The sequence below is a fragment of the Poecilia mexicana genome, unplaced genomic scaffold (assembly GCF_051168715.1).
Source record: "Poecilia mexicana isolate PSO_F unplaced genomic scaffold, ASM5116871v1 scaffold_5, whole genome shotgun sequence".
NCBI classification, from domain to species: domain Eukaryota; kingdom Metazoa; phylum Chordata; class Actinopteri; order Cyprinodontiformes; family Poeciliidae; genus Poecilia; species Poecilia mexicana.
In genome coordinates, this window is record NW_028263374.1 from 5,430,967 (window position 1) to 5,449,835 (window position 18,869).

At 39.7% G+C, this 18,869-nt stretch overlaps 1 protein-coding gene across 3 annotated transcripts in view; it reads right to left on the reverse strand.

Annotated features, from left to right (window-relative positions):
* The window catches only part of LOC106924911 (nuclear receptor coactivator 3-like), a 48,276-nt gene that overhangs the window by 17,550 nt on the left and 11,857 nt on the right, over positions 1 to 18,869 (reverse strand). For 2 of the 3 annotated variants that reach the window (XM_014998868.2, XM_088005400.1), the window contains exons 2-4: positions 2,850 to 2,910; positions 816 to 920; positions 522 to 682 (exon numbers count right to left, since the gene is read on the reverse strand). In XM_014998868.2, the coding sequence (XP_014854354.2) occupies positions 522 to 682; positions 816 to 901 (247 nt within the window). In that variant the 5' untranslated portion in view covers positions 902 to 920; positions 2,850 to 2,910. The remainder of the gene's footprint in view (positions 1 to 521; positions 683 to 815; positions 921 to 2,849; positions 2,911 to 18,869) is intronic. The other variant, XM_088005401.1, reaches the window with a different exon arrangement.

Here is an 18,869-nt window from a genome sequence, read left to right on the forward strand (position 1 = left end):
CTGCTAAATCTGTAACATTGCAGTGACCCTATCTAACTGAAAATGGATAAGATCGGCTTATCCAGTATCAGTCGATCGCCCAAAACAAAGGAAATCGGTGCACTGCTGCACATTTTTTATTGTGAACAAACTGCCAGAAAACTGTAAGGACGCTGAAACACTGAGTTCCTTTAAATCAAGGCTAAAAACACACCTGTTTCAAATTGCCTTTGACTAGGCACATTAACACACTTCATGTGTATTCACTTGATGATTTTGATGGTGGCAATTGACAAAATGTAACGTTTATTACCTGTTTCCTAATTGGTCACTGTCTTATGTCTTTAAGGTCTAAACTAAAGCACTTTGACGTACATTGTTACTGAAATACGTGATACAAATAAACTTGATTTGCCTAAATACACTGTTCTCCCTTGAAATAATACAAAATAAAAACAACATTTTAAAGGGGGGGGGGAATAAAAACAAGTCATACTTTTTTCATGTGTATATGCGACTAATTTGTGCAGAGGCGTCTGTACCTTGCTCTTTTATTTGCCTGATCTGCCTCACGGTCTCCTTGAGAATGGCACATTTGTCAGGCTTGACGTTGAAGCTGTCGATGTTGGAGAGGTTGGCGGAGATGAGCTCCGCCAGCTCTTCGATGTATTTGCTCTCCTGCTCCCTCCGACGCTTGTCACACCTGCCGGGGAGGGGAAGGGAGGTTTAGACACATTTCCATGGCAACCTCGCCTTCACGCGGGGTGGGGGCGTGAGGACGTTCCGAGAGCGGCGGACGTTTGAAGCCGTTGCGACGCCGGGGATCTCGCACTCACCCCAGACCCGGCGTGTCGCAGCTGGACAGCTTGCGTTTGCGGTCGGAGCACAGCGGCTCTAACGAGTTGTCTCCTACGCCACTCATCTTCAGCACATATCAGCACCTGGAACGCACACAAACCAGGCAACGTGATCAATGAAAACACAAACCAAGCGGGCCGACATGTTTGTTTCACGTGCGGTGCCGCCCAATCGCCGTGAACTGCATGAGATTACTTGGATGTGGTTTTATTTCTGAACACATCGCCTATCGATCAGCTGACTTTTCGTGGGAACATTAGATTGCAGTTTTCTACGGTGTTATCCAGACAGACCATCCGTTTAGCAGAGCAGCCTCTCACTCTGTGCTTCCATGTTTGATGGGAGTGAAATCTCATCTGTTCCACTGCGCGGAGGGACTGATGATGATGTAGTGATTTGAAGCCTCGGGGGAGATGGGTCATCCTGCGTTCAGCCAGCCTACCCGTTACCTCTGTTAGCAACAGCGGCGGCGGCGGAGGCACACGTACGCACACACTGCTCACACCAACCACACTCGCATGCTCAGACATGTCGCTGCACTATGAGGGGGCAGAGAAAACAAAACAAGAAAAAAAAGGAAGAAGAAGAGACGGGCAGCAACACACACATATTCACCAGCTAGCTTTCTTTGTCCAACTTCCTGAGCAGTGAACAAGATGTGAAGACTTGAAAGTACCCAGAGAGACACTCCAGTTACTAACAAGAAAATTATCCCTGCAGTCTGCTTCTACTTTTCCTCCAATAATTTTAACTTCCCTCTCAACCCCTCCCTGTTTCAGGACCCTGCCCTTGTTTTCTTGCTCTGGCATTGCCCTGCGTCTGACCCCACAGAGTTCACATTAGAGGAAACCCCTGTAGCCAGTTACTAAGGTCACCGCTCTTTCCGATTCCCACCCAGAACAGCGCACGCACTGCACAAACACTGAATCTTACCAAGGATTTTGATGGAGTTTCTTGTGCAAATGTGTTATGAAACAGAGCTAAACTCGCAAGTAACTTTTCGGCAGGATATAAGAGCTTGTTTTCAGTCAAGTATTCCTTAATCTTGATTGTTTCACTTGAGTTAAACCAAGCTCCTATATGTTTCTTATAGAAAGTAAACAAAAATACTCTGCAAGATTCTGTGTTTTTTCAGTGCAGGGTTGTTGCGTGTCACTTTACAAACGGATCATTCGACATAAAAAAAAAAAAAAAGAAAGAAAACCTTCCAAAGGTGGATTTCTTTCCGTCCACACTGAGTGAGCTCATTCCGGAGAGGAATACTGTAGGATGGTTAGGAACTATTATGCAACGCCAGCTCTGCATTTGCAGGCTAGGACATGCCGCCCAGTCACCTACCAGTGCTCCAAATACAACAACTACACCAAGTCTGTCAGACGTGTGTTCCCCGTCATAAATCTGCATCTCCTGCTGCACGTCTCGTCTACCTTTCAGCGCCCCCCACCTCTCTCTCTTTCTCTCCAAAAGTGCTTGTCGTGTTTTTGTCTGCGACTCTCGGCTGCCCTGCTTTCCGCCCCTCAACCCCTCTCAACCCGCCGATCTTCTCTCTTCCTGGTTTCACCTCTGCAGCGGCAGAAAGAGATGACAACAGCCCTCGGTCAGGCTCACGCGTTCAGGCTTTGATGGCGAGCGTTCCGGAGCGGCGCTATAAGGAAGCGGACTTTGAAAACAGGGTCAGGTTTATGAAACAAGTTCAGTCACGGGATCTTGTTTAGGAGATCGTTTGACGAGAAAATAGATCAATTTGCAGCCTCGAGAGAAAGAGAGACGGCGCACGAAAAAACTTCAACTAGGTCTAAACAGACTTAATAAGATGGCAGCAACTTTTTTTTGTTTTGTTTTTAACCTAACGAGAATAAAATCTGCTGCATGACAAGTTTCAGGTAAACACAAATCTGCTGCAGATAACGAGTGGATGATCAAAATGTTTTGAAACTCTCATGGATTGCCCCACCAGGGGCTGAGATCAGAGGTGGGTGATTTGCTCGGTTCAGTACTGACTACAGGCTCACCTCAGGCAGAATGAGCCCCAGTCAAACTCCACTCAGGGCCTGCGTCACTTCTCAACATCTCCTGAGAACAGAAGAACAGATTAAAGTCATGAACTGTGGCGCTATGCGAAGGCCTGGGTGCCTCAGCACGTCAGCAGGGCTGCAGCTCCTCATTTATTTATCCATTCAGAGATTCATGGGAAAGCGCTCATTTCTAAAATTGCACAGGAAGTCGCAGCAGATAGCATCCTGTTTGCGTTCTCCCCTCAGTGTGTTCCACAGCGTCATCACTTCCCTTTCCTGGAAATGCTGCCACCCATCCACCCCATTTACATATTCTCTTTATCAGTCTGCTTCCCAGCCATTCCTGACCAATACTCCTGCCTAATGTAAAGTGCATTGAAAACGGATCTAAACCCCTACAGTTCTCACACATGCTGTCCTGTAAAGAAACCATAAACTTTAGTGCATTTAAATAGTTGCAATATTTTGCCTGTGGGGTTAAATTGCATACGGATACATTCTTACTTACTAGTTAGGTGCCGAGAGCCAAAATGCATTTAGTTAAGGTGAATTTTATTAAGGTGCATCAAAGTGAGGCTACACAGATATTTTTATTTTTAAATCATTTACAAAAATTTGTTTTGCTTCCATTTGTTAATTAGGTGCAAGTTTGTGCAAGTCTATCCCAATGAAACAAACTGAAACGTGCGGCTGTAGCGTCACTAATGACTATTTGTAAATGTTCATACTTTCACAATGCATTGTGATTCCTATTGGCTGATGACTGGCCCTCATCAGTTTAACAAAAAAACAAAACTACTTTTAAGATTTAGCTGCCAAAAATTTCTGATAGTTATCTGCTTTGATGATTATCAAAACATCAACATTAGACTTTCTCTGGAAATTTTTGAATCTATAACAAAGTTAGAACATTAAAAAGTACTATAACAAATGAAATATTTTATTTTATAAGAGACTTGAAGTGTAACTAATCTCATAGTAAAAGTGTAAGCATACAGTTTTTTGAAAAATCCCAAAGTGGGCGGGGCCACAGAACATTACCCGCCAAATGTGGGGACGAGAGGAGAAGGTTGTGGTCAAGACGAGGGACACCACTGTTGCCAACTTAGACCCTGCAGTACTTTTCAAACCCCTCTAGCTATTTTTCTTCCCCCAAAATAAGCAACCAGCGACAAATCTAGCATCTTTCTTCTCTGTTGTTGGAGAAAAACGTTCACCAACTGCTCTGCAGGTACGGTCCTGACTGAGCGAGAAGCGAATGCTGCCGTGAGCACCTTCTGCTTCCTACGCACGGTAGCTAGTCTCAACGCTGACATCGACTAAGCTGTAGCGTTTGTATGGGATAGGAAAGTTCAACCGCAGTAGTCACCCTTGAACCTGAGGAGGGCAGCACTAAGACAATTTTAGATCAAATATTGCAGAATTAAACAAGCTTACGCAAAAATTTGCATAGAAAAAGTAAAGATAGCGCCCGCAAGGACCAATTCACACAGTTTATCTGTGGAAAAAAGTTGATTTGGGGTTTAGTTGCTCTTTAAAGTTGAAAGCCAAGTGCTGCAAGTGCTGGCATAAAATGTGCATCCCAAACTGGTGTCACTCGATTATAGATGCGCCAGGAAATCAGCTAGTGACCAGAACTGGTCAGTTATCAACATAATCAGACCTTATCTATTACGATCCATTGGAAGATAAAAAAAAAAAAAGATTTTCTCTCCCAGTCAGTCAATTCTCCACTTCACACAGTTAAATGAGGGAAGAAGACTCAATATATATCTGTATCTAGATGTAAACAGGAAGGAAGATGAGGTTAAAGTTGCTCTGTATTATCCGTTTGACCTTTCAACCTGTTAAGGAACATTCTGGAGTTAAGGTAAAGCTTTATAGTTCTCTACAATACACAAAGAGAGCATTTTTGTTCTCGCAAATCTAGTGCTGCAAAGTACAAAGGCTGCTAATATCGAATGCTACATTTATCAACTACGCTCAATTATTTACTCTCTCTTTGGGATTGAATGAAGTATTTTTGAATTGAGTGGAATTAACTTACTTTAAAAATGTCAACACTCATCTTTTGTCTGTTCTACCAAAGTCAAACCCGGTTTAATCAGCGACCGCTCTTTCCCACAAATGGAATGGCATCCCCTCTGCTCCAAATCTAAATAATTAATGACTGCTTACCGAAGGACGCCTAGGAAAATATGTTCAATTCTGTTTTCAAATTATATTTATCGAGACAAAATCTGCATTAGCTTAGATCAGTAGGTTCAAGCTTTTTTCTAAAGAACAAAGATCATAAAATGGCACGCAAAATCCACAATATACATCTTCGCTTTGGGTTGTTGTTTTAAACCTTAGGTGAAACCAGAATAGTTGGGTTTCATCATGAACTTGAATAATTTTGACCTGCAGGCAGAGCTCTAAAAATATACCTACAATAGTCACTTTAACAATGCAAGTTCAAAAATAAGACAATGACCTTTTAACTTTCCTACCAAAGTAGCAGCTATATATAAATTACAGTAGGAACCAAATAGAGAGGAAAAAAAATCCTTGTGACGTAACCATTTGGTTTTAGCCTCGATATTCACCTCGCAGCCATCGTAGCCAGATGGAGTGTGAATTACAAGCTGCTCCCACCCTCAGTGTGTGTGTGTGTGTGTCTAAGTGTGATTCCCCCCCCGACCAACCACAGACCACTGATCACATCAACCCTAAACACAAGACTGCAACCGAGCTAATGCTGCTGTTGAATAATTAAAAAAAAAAAAAAAAACACAGAAAAAGCATCACACTCCCCCTTTTTCCACTCCCTTTCTATCATCTGTCCAAAGACTATTTGGTTCGACATTATTACTTATTTTGATCAGTGATGTTATTTTAGTGTCCTGGCAGAGACACGCAGTCAACATGCATTAGTAAGCTCTAGAACTAAAGTGTAATTCAGACCAGGAGGTTTAAGCACTGTGTGATTATGCAGCGCAGGAGGGAGAGGAGGAGTCAAGCTGACTGGTTAGAATTAGAAAAAAAAAAAAGACAGGAGGGAGGAGGGAGAGACAGGTAGGGGGAGGGGCAGAGAAAGGAGACACTGCACTGGGCTCAATGCTATTCAAGAAAACCACCTTAATAAGGAAACTGAAGCTGCTATATTGAAATACCACAGAACGTGAAAAACATTTAATTTACTGATAGAATCTCATCCTACTGTAGATTATTACGTCTTGTACAAAAACAGCCGTTTGGAATATCGGGTCCTCTCATTTAGAGAGCAAAACATGAAAATGTTTAAATTTGCGTCATAATTCATGCATACCGAGCAACAAAGCAATCCTTTTTAGATTGGACTTCTCCAACAGGTGATCTGTGTCTTTGCTGCTTGATACCGCTCCAAAAACATCGAATCAGACGGTTTCATTTCTGACCAAAGAAGCTTCAGATTATTTCCCACATAAATACATAAATATCGCAGTGTGTCATTTCAGTAAAATGTAGCTACTTGTAGGTCATAACACTGTTTTGTTTTTTTTTCCTTCGAGGCTTGAGGAAGCAGCAGTTTTCTGAGTGGGACGATTTACAGTACGATGACTCAGCAAAACAGTGGACAACTGTGCACACCAACAGAACCGGCAGCAAAGTTCATCAACACCGGTAAAACCGGTCCGACCAATCTTCCTCTGATCAGCCATCATTTGTGATTGACACTGAGAAATCTGACAAAAAGCGTTGCTCTTTTTAGTCTATAAACATTTTAGATTAATAAAAATTATAATAAAGATATATGGATAAATGTTTTGATGGAAAAATTGGAAACATTTTGTAAATTTCTGCTAAATTTAAAAACTAGTGCCTCCATCAAAAGTGCTTGTGAAGCTTAATTTGTGTTACACACCTTGGAAAAATAAGTCAGAATTGGTCAAAGCTGGAATAGGTCAGATTTCAAAGTAAAAGTGAACTCGGTACACTAAACTAAAAGTTAAAACTCTAAAGAACATAGTGAAGGTGACACCTGGGATTTGTCTAGTCTACACTATACGCAGTGAAAAAAAATAAGGAAAACTTGAATTTAGCAGGTACCGACTGGTTTTTCATCACTTCAGTGGAATCTGTGACAGTAAAAATCGATTCTAAGAATTTTGCATATGAGCTCTGCTACATTACGCTAACATGTGCATTTAGATCACAGCAGATTGGTGCCATGCCAAGCAAGTTGTGCTGTACGTTTTCTAGGCTTAGCCGTCAGAGTTAGCTTGTTACAACAGAGAGATGGCTCTAACAACTGAGAAAATATATTAAATACTCCTATTTAAACCCTTTATTGACCATGCAACTTAGTGTTTCCAATTCCATCCAGGTAACCGTTTTTATTTACATGTATTTTGATACAACTTCATACGGGAGCTTTCTTTGACAAGAGGTTTCGTCTTTTTTCTTGGCTCGTGGTTGCTTTTTTGGTTCAACACTTCTTCCAAAAGATTTTGTGCCTTGGTTTTCCATTACTACACTGACTGGGTGGTCAAATTGTAAACCAAGTCTTACAACTTTTGTACTTGTTTTTTAATTGGTTTCAAATATCCAAGTGTAGAGACAGACCAATGCCGTTTGGTGCCTTGGCTGGTTTCAAAGGGGCTGCATGCCGAGAGCATTACTGACTCACCTGGAGCTCATTATTTTCTGAGCAGCAAGCAGATTGGTAAACCACTAGACATCATTTGGGTGCTAAAATATTTGCAATTCAACAAATGGCAATCAGCCAAATGTATTAGCTAGCCAGTATTTTTGGCCCAGCTTGACAGCTAGCAGGTTAACATACAGTCGCAAACTTGCTGTTTTTAAGGTCTACACGGCATCGGTATTTCTCTTAGCCTGACAAGGATGAAAAAAATTCAGATGCTGCACGTCAAGATATTGTTACAAAATGGTCCAATTTGATTTTTAGTCATTTGGCCAAAGGCCAGAGCAGCAAGAGTTTGAGTCAGTCAGGACGAGAATAGAAAGAAGGACATTCCTGAAGAGCCTCAAATAAAGCCTGCAATCTGAGCTTCCCCAGGACAAAGAGTGGCAGGCCCAACAATAAACACTGGCCCACCCAAAACAAAGATCACACAAACTGGGGAACACATATATACAACTCAATCCCCTCAAGAATGAACGTTCGGCTTACGTATTAAGATCTTTCTTTTAAAAATTATACCCCAAAACAACGGTATATTAGCAGCCCATACTAAATTATAAGCCATCTGGCCTACTTTAATAGTCTAGTATCATGTATTTACCACAACCACCACCACACACAGGGAGAACCCAGACAAGGTAATAAAGCAACAACAACAAAAAAGGCGCTAACTGGAGTCTGAGAGATCAAGTGCAAAAACCCAACAAAAGAAAAGAATGACTTCCTCTTTTCTTCAAAGAACTTCTCCACCTTCTGCGGAACATAAAACCATCCAGACTCTGAACAAAGGGCCTCCACAAACCCCCAGCCTCCACCTTGGCTAGCAGCGACATTTTTACTTTGATTCCAGGTTCTGCTGAAGCCAAACAGCAACGTTGAGTTTCCGTTGGTCGGCCCGACTTGTTGGAGTTATATTTGCACGGCTATCATCTTTAATTTTACTACTCGTACAATAAATAGGGACCAATATGCAGGACTGTTACGGACTAAAAGCAGAACGGTGCTTCAGACTTTGAGAATGACTGAACGTTCTCTAACGGGAACAAAAGCGGATCCAGTTTTAACAAATAAGGAGAAAGTAAATGGTTTTATGTTCATGAACTAATGAAGGAATAAACATGGCTAATTTAAAATGGACTTGAATTTTAAATTTTACAAGAAGCAATTCTGAGTAATAGGCAAGATGATAATAGCTTTCCCACTGAATCTTATGCGGCTATCTGAATCATTCACATAGAAGTGATCTAAATTAATCTCAGTTGTGTTGTTATACAGTCTGCTGTTGTCTTAAATCTTTAATTTATAAGTCGACCACCACAACGGACAACCACTCTGAATCTGCTGTAGCTTTAGTGGTCCACATTGTTGTGTTTGTTAAGCACAAGGACGGATTAATGTTCAAGGTCTGGTCCTATTAGTATAATTATTTTTGCCACATTCTGTGTTCCACATGCTTCTGGAATGTTATGGGTATTCACTGGGGATGTTCATTTATACACACACACGTGCAAGATGAGCGTGCATCAGCAGCGCAACCGCGATAAGATGCAGTTTCGCAGATTCAACTGAAACTCTTCAGTTTCCGCGTCCTGCCACTGGTAGAAAAATGACTACACCGATTTAGAAATACGACGCACAAAATTATGTCTGCTCATGGGGTTTTCCTCTAGTGATGTGTATCTTTTGTTGGAGAATAACTGATGCAAGAGGAGGAGGAGGACGAGGCGGAGGATAGGTAGGACATGCGCCACAAACGGGAAGAACAAGTCAAAGATGGCAGATGTGGTAAAAATGAATTTTTCCACAGCATTACCGGAGCCTGAATCTGACTTGTCTTGGAGGAGCAGCTTCAAAAACTATGAGGAACGCTTGCTTCAAAACAATTACAGATGTCATTTACCTTACAGTGCTACTGAGGACGAGGGTTTATACATCCCCTTGATATTTTGGAGTCTAGATATTAAATTCTTAGCACAGTTGAACTTCCTCATTGTCAATATAGTTACTTTGTAATAGTAATTCTGTTGCTAGTTTACAATAGAAGTGAATGTTTAAGAAGTTATAAAGCAAAACGTCATGTAAAAAAAAACTTTGTGAAGGGTAATTTTATGTTTTGTTATGAATAAAATAGAAAATGCTGTTTATTGCTCACTGCTGAGAAGCTGATTGATTGTTGAGTACATCTGCTTGCTGCTGGGCAGCAATAAGCCTCACTGGTTTTTTTTTGGTTACAAGTCATGTCCAACAAAAGTGCACTGCTAGACAAGGAAGGTCATTATTTTATCAAGTTAGCTCATTTGGCTAATATTATACTTTATCCTGATAAATCACTGAATTGCATTGCAACAAGACAGAGGAGTGAATTATATGGCCTTGTCAGAGTTTTTTTTTTCCTCCCCTCTGTGTGTCTGAAAGGAATTGGGTCCTTGTCAGTGGATGATATGCATCCAACCAGCTGCAAACTGGAGAAGACACAGTGTCTGCTGCAAAACTCCGAACAATGCGGAATTTGTTAATATGAGGATGAGAGCTCACAGATGTGGGTTTTATCTAAAAAAAAAAACAAAAAAAAAAAAACAATTTTGGGGAAAGGGCTATGGTTAGGGTTAGGGTTAGTGTAGGTCAGTAACAGGAAAGTCACAGATGGAAACCAATTTTCTATAATTTAATTAACCAGTAGAAATGTCTGCCCGTGTCTTCGGTCACCTTAAATTCACCTCAACCTCAGGAAAACATCAAATGAATCAGCAGAGTTACACAGATATGGCAAGGAAACAAGCTAGCGTTAGCGCGCTGTTAGACTGGCAAAGATCCTCTGTGGAAGTGAGATGAAGTTTACAGCACATTTTTTGTAGCCATATGAACCTGACCAAATATTATTCTGAATGTTTCAGATGAAGATTATATCAGAAGAAAACCCGACCACTAATTAAACAAATAAGACAAGAGTAACATCTAAATGTTGTTGTTGACAAGTTTATGTATGACTGTGTTGTTCAATACATACATATTAACATATCTGAGGCAAAAAAAAGAAGCTCTCTGCTCTTTAAAATATATAATTAAGAGAAAGTATATTTAAACTTGGGAAACAAATGTTTGTTCTTTTAAGATTAATGAATGCAGAGTGATTTCAAGCTCAATGAGATCTAAAATGTAATTGACATATACCAACAACTATTTTAGTCAAAGTCAGCCACAACTGCAGAACGACATATAATTGCAAGCCAAGATACTGCAGAAGCCGTACCTGTTGTGGCAGCAGATTAGGTTGTTTTTCCTGCCGATCCTACTTTTAATAACCACAGAAAAACCAGAGAGAAATTACAAATGTTGCTTTGTTGGAGAGTCTAAATGTTTGCATGACAAATCTGAGTAAATGGAAAAACTATTAAATGGCAAAAAAAAAAAAAAAAAGCTGAAAGGGCAAAGGAAAGAAAGGAAAGGAACAGTGTCAACATTTTTAACTAAATCTCAAAAACACTAATAAACATGAGTCAAAGTGCATAGTATACTATAAAATGCATAACGTCTAGCTTTTCCAGGGACTTTTATGTCATGTTTTTTGCTTTAGATAAAGCTTTATGTTTCACAGAAAGCTTGACGGCTTGAGGAGTTTCTGAAATGCATCAGGATGACGTCAGCTTCATCACCTGATTTTCCAGGTAGACCACTCATGAAGTTGTTTTTGTTCTTAACCTTTATAATCTCTGACTTAAGACTTTGTCATGGAAAAACAGTAATTGGTCACTACAGTAAACTGAACTAAATGATATGATGAAGAAAAACATTTAGTCGCCCAACATTGGGTTTTGTTTTTTATAGTAATTTTCAAATGGTCACATCAAGCATCTATTGTTGACGCATCATCTTTACATTTTAGGGATTCTTCTGGTAATGAATCATTCAGACAGTAAGGGACGTGACTAAATGCCGAGGCTGTCACTTACAAAGACAAAGCAGAGATTAAATGTCAGCATATCTGAGCATTTATTTGCTTATGGTGTGACTGAGAATATAGAACAACATTTCTCCTTCTTTACATTTTGAACAACACATGAAATGAAACAGAAAAAAAAACACACCTGTGTGGTGAAGTATCACAAAATTAGCACTTAAACAATTAATCGGATTAATCGTGATTAACTGGTTAGCAAAATAATCAACTAGTAATTTAGTAACTGATTAATCACTAAGGAGAGTATTCAAACAAAAAAAAAAGCTTTTTCCTGAAAAAAATATTCAGTGCAGTAATTAAGCCAAAACTGTTCAAAATATATATAATATGCATTTAATATGTCTGTAAATATGTTTAAGCCAAAACTCCACAAGTGGCATGGTTTTAGCTTCACCTGCTGACTGATTTATTAAAGAAATGGTATGTAATTGCATTTTAGGCAGTTAAATTTATTTATTTTTTTATCTAAAAAGGGAATTGAATTATGTGCATCTTCTAATGTATGTCTAAAATTATATAAAAGGCTTTAAATGTAAATTCTGCAGAATGTGGCATTTTTTCTGTCCGACGAATCGATAAATCGTCAGAATAATCGGTAGATTAATCGAATACTAAAACAATCGTTAGCTGCAGCCCTACACAAAATAAAGACAACTTTTTAAAAAGATCTTTACAAAAGCTGCGTAAAAGTAAAAGCCTATATTCAGAGGCACGGCTGAGTGACTTTTGCAGACGTTGGGAGCTATGGGAATCGAGTTTCACTTAAAGCTAAGCCTGTGACGCGAATGTAAGAAGAGGATGGGAGTGTAGAGCGATTAGCCACCAAGAAACACAACTAAAGCCAATTGTAGAAAAACTACAGACAATATGAATAAGAAGGAAATTTGTTAGTGATTTCTAGAAAAATGTGGCGAGACAGAAGATGTACTTCAAAGTAAAGAAAGCGTCTTCCTAAGACTCTTGCTTCCTCTTAAAAAAAATAAAAGCACCTTCCCCACCTTGCTGAACACACACAAGGCTTTGACAGCCTGCTTTGCATTTCTCCGTTTTTGTTTTTTTTTTCCACTCCCACAAACAGCAAGGTGTGGAAAACCTAGGGAAAATAAAACGAAGGCGAAAACAGAGACATTGCAGATTCTTCATAGCGTGTCTAAGAGCGTGCCACATGTGCACTGCCAACTATCCATCGTTAAAATCAACAACAAGAAACAAAAGAAGAGAACGAAATGGGGCAAACAACACTGCAGGTTTACCTTGCTAACTCAACACAACTGTAAAGCTAAATTTCTAACAATCCTTTTACACAAGCTTGACACGCTGGGATGTATAGGGGACGTGAAGGCTACCATCCAAAGTAGACCAAAACAAAACAATAACTAAAAAAAGAAAAATGCAGTGTGCTGTGACGGCACAAAGCTAATATTATGGAAATGAGTTCATTAATCAATGGGGAAACGGCCTTTTATCGGAGGAGCCCGGGTCTGATCAGCCTCCAAGCTGCCCGCTCTGATAACATACAGCCTTCCTCTTTTAGCAACTACAGCAGCTGCAGTGATCCAACAAATCTCGTGGAGGTGCAAACACATTTTCAGCCGCTGCAATTAAACTGAAAATATTTTTAGCTGTGGAGCAGAGAAACAAAAGGATTCTGTTTTGTACACGTTTTAGATGAGCTACTGTGGTAGTTTCCCCCCCGCCCCCCCTTCCTCTCCTCCCTTCTCCTCTCCTCGCTTGTGCCTTTCTCTTTTCCCCTCCCCCTTTTCTCTTCCTCCTGTTCTCCCCTCCGTCCCTGTTGGATTGGTGGAGTAAACACAGGAAGAGAGCGGGCTCTGTTCCACCACGCCGGAGCAGAGCCTGGGCGTTCCTGCAGTGCTGCTGCGCCAGGGTCAAAAGTTTACCGTGGTTTTCATTTCACCTTTCCTCAGCCAATCACAGCGCCAACACTGCAGCGCCTGAACTCTGACCCCGGCAAAGAATTCCACTCAAAAGATGGTCTGACGCCAGTTTCACAACTTCGGCCCCTCCCAGCTCCCCGCTCCCCCCTCCCCGTACTACTCCTTTTCTTTTCTTTCAACTGGCCGGTTTCATGTGTTGACAGAGCCTAGGTGAAACAGAATCCACAATCGAGTTATAAGGGGAAACAGAGCGCAGCAGCTGAAAAGCGGCTTTCGTGTCCCGCTGGCTCTCGCCGGGCCATGGGAGATTTTTGCAGTTTTTTCGAAACGCCAAGGAGGAGAAAACGTACCGAAAATTCTACTCGTCACGTGCGGACGTTTTACAGCCCGTTACATAAGGAATGACAGCATTTTAGCTGGTTTCCATTCCAACTGGGCCAATTTTACAAGCATCTCTCTATACAAAGAGTTTAAAAATTAACAGATTAAGCAACAGCGCTGCCCCTCCCCCAGCTGTTGCTGCATACTGCCAATCAACTGACGTAAGGAGCGCTACTGCACCTTTCCTTCCCTCTGAGAGTAACGACAAAAAGGACAGACTGAATTAAATATCTGACAGAATGTGATATTTCTGGCACCTTGCATTAAAAATCTGCTTGGATGAACGTCACTGTCCTTTATATGCCATCATCTGATCTACAGCTTAGCTACTACAGAGAAAGTGGTTGAGACACGATGATTAAAAAAAAAAAAAAAAAAAAAGAGACAACCTCTGAAATGTCACATGGTCTTAAAAAAAAAAAACTTCTAATTTTTGATTTAGTAAATTTGTTGTCTTTTTTGAAGAACTAAAGATAGGCCTGTCACAATAATCAATGAATCAATTAATCACATGGTAAATTAAAACAAACTCAATAATTTCCATTGGCATAATTTATCTCTTTTTTTCTCTCTCTTTTTGCCAAAAACTGGATGTCCTCAGTTTGTGCTTTGGTGTCAACAAGCATTTTTTTTTTTTTTTTTGAAAGAACATTTTATTTATAAGACTTCAAAATTCATTTTATTTGTTTTTTGTTTATTTTTTGGTTTAAGATTTACTGATATTTTAGAATGTGCTCTTGCATTATTATTTTGCCATTGCCGTAAAAATCACTTAAAAATCGTCTCAAAACAATCGTTTATCGCAATGACTTCTGGAACAATACATCATCCAGCAAAATTTGTTATCATGACAGGCCTAGTGTTAAATAAAGAAAACATAAAACTTTTGGATGAGTATGGGTACATTTTGTGTAAAAATATGTTTTTTTGAAAAATAAAAAATGAAAAGTTTCCAATCTGATAACAGAAAACATATCCAAAATTTTATTTCTGGTACTTTTAGAATAATTCTGTAGAGGAAATTAAATGAAAATAATAATAATTAAAAAAAAAAAACCCTGCTAAAACCTATATTTGTAACTCGACTTATAATTAAAAATCAGCAGTTATCAATTTTAAAGAAAGCCACAGTTGAAGCTCCAAAGAGTCAGAGACTCTGGAGCCTCAGGATGTTGACCTCTGACCTAAATGAACCGATAGCTTGACCACTTAAACAATTAGAATCAGCTTTGTTCCCAGTCTCCATAGCGACAAAAGTAGGGGTGCACCGATCACCAATCACTGATCTTTACAAAGCCTGACCTGCCGATTCTGATTTTGGCCAATGATGTTATTCTGTTTTTGTCTGAAAAGTCCCTAAATATAGTGACAAAGTTGCTAAGCTGGCAACAATGAAGTGTCTATTTTGAACCACATATGTACAGAGGTGATCTAGTGGGCAGGAGATAATTAAGGGCAGTTTCACACTTACGCATCAGCCAGTCTCCCAAAATGAACAAAACCAGTGGCAATTTATTGGTGCACTCCTAAGAAAAGGATTAGAATCAGGTGTGAACGATATACTGTCACCAACATCAATATCGGACGATAAAAGTCATTTTTTAACATATCTGTATCGATCTGATAAATAAAACTGGGAGCAAAGGACTGTGGGGAGTTTAACTGAAGCAGATACACGGTGGTGAAGTCATCGAATAGTTGTAGTAAAATATAACATATATTATATTGGTTAAAATCAGTTATCAGCCGTAACAGCAATATTTATGCCAGATATCAATTATGGATGTGCAAATATGAAGATTCAGGCTGATATTGAAATCCGATATTAATATTGTTGTTGGAGCCGATGACCAATATTTACAGATATTCATATATTCATTAATATATGAATACCACCAGGCTCATCGTGCCAAGATGCAACATAAACCTACTTTTCATTGTTCTGCTTTCCATTTAAACAGCCATGTTACTGCATCGACAATACTTTACACAAATAAAGAGAGTGGTCAGGTCAGATGTTGGGTTACCAACAGAAGACTTGGGAATCTAGAATCTCTTGAGAGAATACGCTGCGTCTCCTGGGAATGTGTTTAAGCTTTGAATCAGAGCTGCTAAGACTGACTGGACACAAACACACTCGTAAGGCACGTGTACAAGCAGACACGCGCGCGCCATAATCCAAGTGTGGGTTTGTTTTTGTCTTTGTGACACCGCACTCTGTTCCATCTGCTGAGTGATTAAGCCTACCTCTAATCGAGCCGTTTGCGCTTGGAGGGGAAGAGGCAAAGGACAATGCAGAGCCAGAGCACACTGAACAACAAGACAGTCTTACTCCTGACAGTTTTCAAACTTTATACTTTTCATTCACATTTTTAGTTTTGCCTTTTCAGAAGCAAGTTATGTGTGTTGGGGACGGTGCTAGGAAAGAATGCAGTTAAACATTTAAAGTTTAATTTATTATTAATACAGCTACCACAGAACCCGTCGGTGTGCATGTCCCATTTCTGCTGAAAGACGTCAAAAATGTTGCTTCTTCCTCATGGCTCGTAATGATAAGTGATAGGAAGAGTGGCAACTAACATTATATATTTTAACCAAGGCCACCTGAACGTAAAAAAAAGAAAAAGAAAAAAAAGAAACACATTTAGAGACAGGATAAGAATTAAAAGAGTAGAGGATCAAACTACTAAAAATTTGACTGAAGGATGATCAGACATTTGCAATTCAACCAAATGTGCACAGTTTGATGTCGACTACATCAGAAGGCTAAAATACTCTGACTGCACTTCTTGGACATAGAAATGGCCAATACTGCAGGCAAAACATCTGAAACTGGTCAGATCATCTCTAATAAAGCTGAGCGGAAAAAAACCACTACAACTATTAATAAAACAGATAATTTTCTCATTATAATTGAAATATTTTCCTGAATGGCCTGATGGTTAGGCATCTAGAAATAAGCAATAAATCGCATAATAAATTAAAAATGAACTCGATCATTGTCATTTCAATTTCCCTTTTCTCTCTCTCCCTTTCTACCAAAGACTGGATAATAAAAGTCTTCAGTCTGGCGCATCGGTCTCAAATGGCCTTCTTTTTTTGAAGGACAATTTTGCTTACAGAGGATTCTGCATCTATTTTATTGCTGTTGCTTTGAGTGTTTGTCGATGTATTTTGGATAAATTTAAAATGTCCTCCAGTTCCAATGTCAAATGCTCGCATTTAAGTTTATTGATCTTGTATTGTAACGGTAATATGCCATCTCAAAAACTTACCTGAAAATGGTCTCAAAACAATATCATCATTTATCGCAATAACTTCCTGGACAATCTATCATCCAGCAAAATGTGTTTTCGTGAAAATCCTACCAACGATGCTGACCTAGACCTAAACAAATTTCGGAAATAAATCCATACCACAACAACAAAAAAAAACAAAAAACACAGCGGATACACGAACATAGCAACAGGATTAGGGCTGTTGTAAACGAATATTTTAGTAATCGAGTAATCTATCGATTATTCTTACGATTAATCGAGTAATCGGATAAAAAAAAATTATAAAATGAAATATTGGTAAATCTGGCATAATACCGGTGTTACTATCAGATATCAATATCAGTCCAATTTTTCATATTTGAGCATCCCTAACAGTTGCTTTTTTGTAGTTTAGAAAACTAACCTGTAACAATAATAGCTCACTTTCTAAGTTAACCAGAAGAAAAGTTATAGAAAAATCTGAAATTATATTGAATTTAATAACAAAGAGGCAGGCTCACAAATATGCTTATAAAAATGTCTACAATCCAGCTTTTAGTTTATGTATTCATCTTCAGTGAGTTTAATAGATTAATTAAACTCACCTTGCCACCTAACCTGTCACGCTTTGGGTTTGAAAATACGGGAAATGCCGCCTGGAGTGTGAGGAGAGGGCGAATGAAGAACGTAAGATGGGGTGGAGGGGAGGAAATAGACCAGCGGACTGACGAACCGTTAGACCGGGGGACGAACACGGGGGAAGCAACACGGGATATTTACGACACCTTCACTGGTCACACTCAGAAACTCATCTACCAGCCATGTACGATGCGCTCCGCCACCCGTTTCTTCAGACCGGGATATGAAATTTATTGTGCGGTTCGTCGGTAAAGCTACATTTACACGGTAAGCATCAGCTGCTCAGCCGCCCGCCCTGTTCAGTCTATCCGCTCACCTCAGCGCTCTTCCCGCCGTTCGCTTTCAACCAGCAGCCCCGGAGGAGAAATGCTGCCGTACTCCAGGCATTCCCCCAGTCATTTTAAGGATGCTTATTGGTTCCCCAAAAACGATAAAAAGTCGGGCATTATCATCAATCAATAAAATCCCCACAGGCCAATCTTGAAGATTGGACTTTATGCCGCTGAGACTTAGCTTTTGTCAACAACTCAGGCGGAAGTGAGAGCTCCGCGCAACGCAAATGAAGTCCCGGCCGGAACACGGTGCGCTAACTAATAAAACATAAATTAACGAAGCTTCGAGGCAGGTAAATTTTCCTCGAGAAATTTTAGTAATCGAGGTACTCGAATCATTCGAGGAATCGTTTCAGCCCTAAACAGGATGATGAATAAGGTTTGTTTGTCTCTTTAAATAATGGCGTTTTCAGGTGGCAGTGACCTGCTGATTTAATAGCCTCGCTGTAATCAAAAGTAGCTTAAAGGTAAATGAGCTCAAATCAAAAGAAGCTCAATAAGTAAACAGCTCCAATGATATAATTTAGACTGAGGACTGGGTTTCATTTAGTGGTTGTGTGTGATGTGAAGCAGAGTTTTAAACAACGAATGTGGATCAGCTGAAATGTCTGTTTCAATCTATTAGTGTTTGGGTGTATTGATCATGATCCCAAATTTTGGAAAGACCAAGTGAAATAATAAAATAATTGATCTGAAATGGATACTTGTAAATATCAAAACAGGTCAAAGATGTGAGCATTGGATGACCTTTACTTAAACATAAAGACAAAAAAACATCTATTCCACAGGATACCCGGAGTGCGCAGGTGAGACCTTGAAAAGACTTTTATAGAGGTGCTTATTGCATTGAGACCCTCACTTCCTCCATTATTGCTATGAAGAATAG